Raw genomic sequence first — 7,811 nt, 5'->3', positions numbered from 1 at the left:
TGTAAGAATGTAAGTATATATAGATGTATGTGTGTGTATGAATGTATGTACATTGTGTGTGTGTGTGTGTGTGTGTATGTATGTACATATTTATATGTCTGTATACGTATGTATATATATGTATGTATGCATATGTATGTATTTGTAAGTATGTGTATGTGTGTGTACACATATATGTATGTGTGTATGTATATATATGAATGTGTGTGTGTTTGTGCATGTGTGTATATATTCTTTTATTCTTTTATTCTATTACTCGTTTCCATCATTTGACTGTGGCCATGCTGGAGCACCACCTTTAGTCAAACAAATCGACCCCAGGACTTATTCTTTGTAAGCCTAGTACTTATTTTATCTGACTCTTTTGGCAAACCACTAAGTTACGGGGGGCATAAACATGCCAACACTGGCTGTCAAGTGACGGTGGGGAGGACAAACACTGCCACACACACACGAATATATGCATATATATATGTGTGTATATATATATATGTGTGTGTATATATATATATATATATATATATATATATATATATATATATATATATATATATATATATATATATGTGTGTGTGTGTGTGTGTGTGTGTATGTATATAAACATGACAGGCTTCTTTCAGTTTCCGTCTACCAAATCCACTCACAAGGCTTTGGCTGCTCCGAGACTGTAGTAGAAGACACTTGTCCAACGTGCCATTCAGTGGGACTGAACCCAGAACCATGTGGTTGTCCTTTGATTAATTTTTATCCTTCAGCTATTTAATCTAGGACAGTTATAACTTCCTCTCCTAGATATGTTGCAAAACTTCTGGAATGTACCTTGTGTGTGTGTGTGTGTGTGTGTGTGTGTGAGTGAGAGACGTCTTCCAGATTTTGTCTACCAAATCCACTCACAAGTCTTTGGTCTGCTCGGGGCCATAGTTGTAGAAGACCTTGCTCCATGTGCCACACTGGCACTGAACCCAAGGCCACATGATTAAGGGGGCTAGCTAACTTCATCAACAGGAATGGTCATGGCTGGAACACACTTATAATAACCATGGGTCTTACTTGATCGAGCGCTGAGATGAATCTGCAACGTCATCATCATCATCATCATCGTCAACAACAGCAACAGCAACAACAACAACAACAACATCAACAACAAAAGAAAACAAACTAATGTCATACATGTACATGCACATGATTCCATTAAGAAAATAACACCATTAATTAGCATGACAATTATTAATTTGATTTTCATGATTTTAATTAACTGGTTCATCAATTTGTTTTTAATTAATTAGTTTTTTCATTAATCAAATTATTTGTTCACGAATTAACCTGTCTGTTCATTCCTTCAATAGTCTTTTTGTTATAATTATTATTATTATTATTATTATTATTATTATTATTATTATTATTATTTTGTTTAGAGTTCTGTCTTTCATCTTTTACTGTCTTTTTTTCTTTCTCTATTTTTTTTCTTTATTTTAAATTTTAAATTCATTTTTATTTTTTAGAATTGTAAAATTTTATTTTTCCTTTTCATAGAATTTCTTTTCTTTTTTTTTTTGTCTTTTTATTGTCTTTTTAGATTTCAATAAATTTCTTTTCTAAATTTTCTTTTTCTTCCCCTTTTTTTTTTTTTGCTTTTTCTTTTAAATCTCATTCTTTTTTTTAATTTGATTCTTCCCATCCGTTTCTTTTTTTTCTTCCAATGAAAATGTGCTGGCGACATCATTAACACATTGGACACAATACTTAGCTGCATTTTTTTTTTTTTTTTTTTTTGGCATTTTCCATTGAGTTCAAATACCACTGAAGTTTATTTTATCTTTCATAATTTTTTTTTGTGGGGGGAGGGGCAGACAATAAAATAGAGTACCACTGAGTGTTAGGGGTCAATATAATCAAATTACTCTTCCCATAAAATTGCTGGCCCTGTGCCAAAATACATGACCATTACAATTTTTATTTTCTTTTTTTTTTTTTTTTGTTATTTCAACAACTGGATGGACAAAAATACTCCGCAGAATTTTTTCCAAGATCTTTAGGTTCTGAGTTCAAATATAACCACAGTCGACTTTACCTTTCATCTTTTCAGGGGTCAATGAAATTAAGATCCCAGTCAAGTACTGGAATTGATATTTTTGACTTACCCCCACCTCTAAAATTGCTGGCCCCTTGCCAAAATTTGAAACCATTGAAATCATTATTATTATTATTATTATCTTTTTTCTTGTTTTTCATTTTTTCTTAGTTTTTTCATTGGTTTCAGCAACTGGATATTTTTTTGGTTTCATTTATGTTATTTAATCCTGTATCAGCAAGTTCGTTTCGCTGTGAATGCAGTTGCACCTGTTCCTGTATTTGAACCTGCCTCTTCGAAGTGCAAAACATGTTAACACAAGCCCTGTAAATCCTTTTGTCCATGGCACCATATATAAGCGGATTGACTGTATTGGCGACCGCGTACAGCACAGTTATAACAGCATATACACTGCCGCTGTACTGTAACTGGCGGTCAATGCTGCGAATTATTCCATAAGGAATATACCCAACGTAAATTACTAAGAAGACAATACCAAACATTTTGGTAATTTGTATTTCACGGCGTAACCATTCACTGTTTTGACTTGAACGTAATGCGGCAGAAGCAATGTAAGATTTTATGAAAATTGCCACATAGCAGACAATCACAAGGATGGATGGTATAATCATAAGAACGACACTGACCAGCGTTTTAAAAAGTACAAATTCCTCTTTGATCAGACACCGCAACAGTTTCGGTTCGTATTTGACCATGTTGCCGAGGTCCGGATTCAACAGAAAGCACAACGGTACAACCCTTGAGAAAGTCAAGACGAAGGCTGTGTAAATGTTTTTTGACATCGTCATGTAGAACTGGTTGCAAACGACCACAAGGAAGCGGTGTACTGCTATGAGTCCCGTGTGCCACAGCGAGCAACCCATTAACAGCACAGTGAAATGTGCCAACGACTCGCAGTGCAAGAGGTTGCTGGGCCAGGATCTGAAAAAATAGGACACGGTTACCATGGCGTTGTTAAGCAGCAGGTTCATAAGGTCATTGATACATAAGCTAGTGACAAATATATTGATTATGTTTTTCATATGTTTGCGGTTCCACAAAGCTGCCAGGATGACCAAATTGCCGCAGAGTCCGGCCACAGTGGCCAAAAGCATAACGACACCGCCAGCATAAAGGATCCCAGACGGGATGATTTCTTCTGAGGTCTGATTAGTGGAGAGAGCTTTCCAGAAATTTCCATCATCCATGAAGCTGCTTCCGCTGTCATCGCGGACGCCAACAACACCACCGCTGACAGCAGCAACAACATTGTGACTATTATCCAACGTCACTGTACTACTGGCACCACCACCAACAAGAACAGCAACATCACTAGCAAAACCACCACCACCACCACCAACTTCATCTGATCCCAATAATCTTCCCATTCTGAATGCACCAACTTCTCCCCCTCCGCTTCCACCTACTCTACTCCTTTGTAGCCAAGCACCGGTTCCCTTTCTTTCTTCACCTCTATTTCCTCTTCCTCCTCTACAATAGCCTCCCACTCCAAATCTTCTGCCCACTCCTACTCTTGCTTCTTTGCTTTTTCCTTCTTTTCTGTCTCCTTTCTCTAAAACAGCGGCTTTACAGACTCCAGGTGTGTTATTGTAACGGCTGGAAAGAGGAACGATGATTTGAAACTGGGTTGTAGCATATACTGTCATCATAGGACTCTTATAGAAATATATATAATTTGCGTGTATATATACATGCATATATATATATGTATATATTTATATGTATGCGTGTGTATATGTGTGTCTGTAAATATTTATCTGTTTATAGGCATGTAAGAAAGGTTCATTTTACCCAAATTGTTACTTTTAACTCAATGTTTACACACTAGTCTTTATAGCTTTATTTACTTCGTGTTCTGCAGTTGAAAATGAATTATATATATATATATATGTGTGTATTTCTTCTATGCAGCATACTGTTCATTATGCGTAACTTTATATTTTGATTATTTATAAAATGTTCATCACCACCTTTTGAACTTTTGTCTACCTGTAGTAACCTCTCATGAGCTCCATCTGTCCAACTCTTATTTCCATCATTCCATTTGTGCTGTTTTACCTTCCAAACTTCTATTTATGGTTGATACCCAGCAAATGTTTATATATTAATATTTTTATATATGTTTTTGTCCTGGCATGTGACTGCAAGTGAATGATTGCTGCTGATAAAGCACAGAAAAGCAGAAATGTGCATGTAACAACCCCACCATAAATGCTGGATGATTTCTGTCTGCTATTGATATACTTCTGAGATATCTGTGAAGAGATATCTCCAGACAGATACCACAGTTAATATAGCTTTCTATGATGTATCTGCATCAAGTATGAAGCACAGATTGCTATTTTGACCTAATACTGCTTCTCTGGCATATAATAAATATGTTTATATATATATATATATGTAACAAAACTGTTTATATATAACAAAACTGTCCGATGAGCGGGAACGTGAAACTCCAAGGAACAGTCTTCTGTTATATTTCTGCTGCTTTTAAATAAAGTATATATATATATATATATATATATATATATATATATATATATTCAGTCAGCTGTCTATATGTCAGGAAAAAAAGCACAATCTAAAGAAAACTTTGAGCAGTTCTATTTCCTCAGTTACATATGTGTGTGCATGTGTATATATATATGTGTGTGTGTGTATATATGTGTGTGCACGAGTATATATGTGTATGTATGTATGTATGTATGTATTTATATTTTTGTTATGTTTGGTGCTCACAAAGTAATCGCTGTTCCCCTTCTCGTTATCATCACCGTGATCCCCATTAAGATAACGATCATTATAATGTTTGTCTTCATCCTTCCTTGATCCATTCGTTTAATTAAGTATTGATTCTGCTGGCCATTATTAACTTAATCTACGTCGTTTTAAGCTTCATCACACATCACACCCTTTTTTTTTCATATGAAGACTCTACAGGACTACGTAGTCACACATCGTATCTGGAGAAGGGTGGGATTCGAAAGAGAGCGTAACTGTTGTTTCTAGCACACCCAATGACAACGTAGAGGCATTTTTGTTGTTGAGGTGATAGTCGCTGGTAGTGGTGGCCGTGTTGTCGCACCTGCTCGTTTTGTTCTTGTTCTTGCTGCTGCTGCTGCTGCTGCTGGCGATGATGATGATGATGATGATGATGATGTTGTTGTTGTTGTTCTGGTAATTTCTAACAGCTTATTAATCCAGCAGCCGTATCTCTGACAACCTCATATAACGTAAAAAAAAAATTTTTTAATTTTAAAAAATTAAAAAATAAAAAAAAATTTTTTTTTAAAAACCTCAAAACAAAAAAAAAACCCCCAGATAAAATGAGATATATAAATGAAATCCTTGGATTATTTAATCTCTAGATTAATCTACAAGAAGCGGAAGACACATATCTGTGTCTTCATTTTCTGTGGTCGTTGCACTTTGATTTCAAGACATTTGGTAACACCAAAAGAAACAAAAAAAAAAAAAAAAAAAAAAAAAAAGCCTGAAAATCAGCAACAACAACAACAACTAGTATAATAATAATAACTATTATTATTATTATTCCTTTTTTTTTTACTATAAATAACGGCAACAGCAACAAGAACAAGAACAACGTTAAGAATTGGTTTCTAAGAGGGAAAGGAACCAGGTGTTGTAAAAAAAAGTAGAAAATGCAGTCGCAGGAAAAAAAAGATATTGTCCGGATGACCTCTGGCAACGTTGGAGGAGTTTGCTCTGGAAAGAGAAAGGAAACAACAATGATAATAATAATAATAATAATGATGATAATAATAAAGATAATATTGATGATGATGATGATGATGATGATGATGATGATGATGATATAGAATAATGATGATGATGACGATGATGATGATGAGGTGGATGATGATGATGACGATGATGATGAGGAGGATGATGATGATGACGATGATGATGAGGAGGATGATGATGATGAGGAGGATGATGAGGATGATATAGAATAATGATGATGATGACGATGATGATGAGGAGGAGGATGATGAGGAGGGTGATGATGATGATGAGGAGGATGATGGTGATGATGATGAAGATGATGATGATGATATAAAATAATGATGATGATGACGACGATGATGATGATGATGATGATAATAATTAGGATATAGAATAATAACCGGTGTTAGTTTGTTTACATCCCTATAACTTAGCAGTTTAGCAACTAGAAAAAAAATCCAATGGAATAATTACAAAATTAAAAAGAAAATAATTACTGGTATGGCTTTGTTCATCTAAAACCCTTTAAGGCAGTGCCCCAGCATGGCCGCAATTCAATGATTGAAACCAGTAAAAGCTAAATGCTATGGAATACAAGCAATGCTGTTGACACAGATTTTACATGGCTTTCTTCCTGAAACTCCATTTTAAACATGGTTTTATTTGTTTCTTATTTTCATAATTTCCATTGTTGTGCTTTGTGTTCTGTTTGTTTTTCCAGCCATCTTCCACAGTAGTTTCGTTTGTATATTTTCCGGTTTCTACGGAGACAGAAAACAATTTTTCTTTGATGTTTAATAAGCCATTTGTATTAGTGTTTTTTTCCCTCATCTTCTTAGGAAGATATCTTCCTAGTCTGCCATGAATGTTTTACAATAGTTTTTCACTTTACCTCTACGTCTTTGCATGCAAAGAAAGTTGTAATCTCTCTGAATTAATCTTTGCGGAGGCATGTAGCTTAGCAGTTAAGACTGTGGTTTCGATCTCTGGATCAGGCAGTGTGTTGTGTTCTTGAGCAAGACACTTCATTTCACGTTGCTCAAGTCCATCCAAGCTTTCAAAAATGTCTAATTCTGCAACAGACCAGCATCCCATCCAGGAGTTAAATATATACACCAAAGAAAGGCTTCTCCTAAGCCAGGGGTTTTAAAACTGTGGTCTGCGGACCACAGGGGGTCTGCAAGGACAAGACAGGGGGTCCGTAGACAGCAAATACTTTTTATGGGCAATTTGATTTTATATATATTTTTTATCGAAATCTTTTAATTGACAATAAACCTATTTGTTAAATACTGTTAAATAAATAAATGCAAAAATATGTTATTTTAAGCAAATATTTCTGTATAAATTTCATAAGCGTTTATAAGGGGGACATGGAGAAAGCCTTTGACAGGGTCCCCCGATCCCTTATCTGGTGGTCAATGAGGAAACTTGGGATAGAAGAATGGCTAGTGAGAGCTGTGCGAGCCATGTACAGAGATGCGGCCAGTAAGGTGAGGGTTGGAAATGAGTACAGCAATGAATTCCGGGTAGAGGTAGGGGTCCACCAAGGTTCCGTCCTCAGCCCCCTATTATTTACCATAGTCCTCCAGGCAATCACAGAGGAGTTCAAGACAGGTTGCCCCTGGGAGCTCCTCTATGCTGATGACCTTGCCCTAATTGCGGAGTCACTATCAGAACTAGAGGAGAAGTTTCAGGTGTGGAAGCAAGGTCTAGAATTGAAGGGCCTTAGAGTCAACCTAGCTAAAACCAAAATCCTAATAAGTAGGAAGGTAGATAAAACACAAACCCCTTCAGGTAGATGGCCCTGCTCAGTATGTAGAAAAGGAGTAGGTAGTAACTCTATAAGATGTACCCGGTGCAAGCTATGGACACATAAGAGGTGCAGCAACATCAAAGGCAGGTTAACTAGCAAGTTAGTTTTTGTTTGTGGCAGATGTTCAGGTGCAATAAAGACTGCAAACAAACAGGA

At 35.9% G+C, this 7,811-nt stretch overlaps 1 protein-coding gene across 2 annotated transcripts in view; it reads right to left on the bottom strand.

Annotated features, from left to right (window-relative positions):
* Positions 1 to 684: 684 nt before the first annotated feature.
* LOC106884447 (melatonin receptor type 1A) overlaps positions 685 to 7,811 on the bottom strand; it is a 51,724-nt gene continuing 44,597 nt past the window's right edge. For both annotated transcript variants that reach the window (XM_089345975.1, XM_089345976.1), the window contains exon 2: positions 685 to 5,818. In XM_089345975.1, coding sequence (XP_089202101.1) covers positions 2,257 to 3,789 — 1,533 coding nt within the window. In that variant the 5' untranslated portion in view covers positions 3,790 to 5,818 and the 3' untranslated portion in view covers positions 685 to 2,256. The remainder of the gene's footprint in view (positions 5,819 to 7,811) is intronic.

This window comes from Octopus bimaculoides, chromosome 30 (genome assembly GCF_046866305.1).
Source record: "Octopus bimaculoides isolate indiv1 chromosome 30, ASM4686630v1, whole genome shotgun sequence".
NCBI classification, from domain to species: domain Eukaryota; kingdom Metazoa; phylum Mollusca; class Cephalopoda; order Octopoda; family Octopodidae; genus Octopus; species Octopus bimaculoides.
Note: the sequence above shows the minus strand (reverse complement) of the source record. Positions and strands in the feature narration are given on the sequence as shown.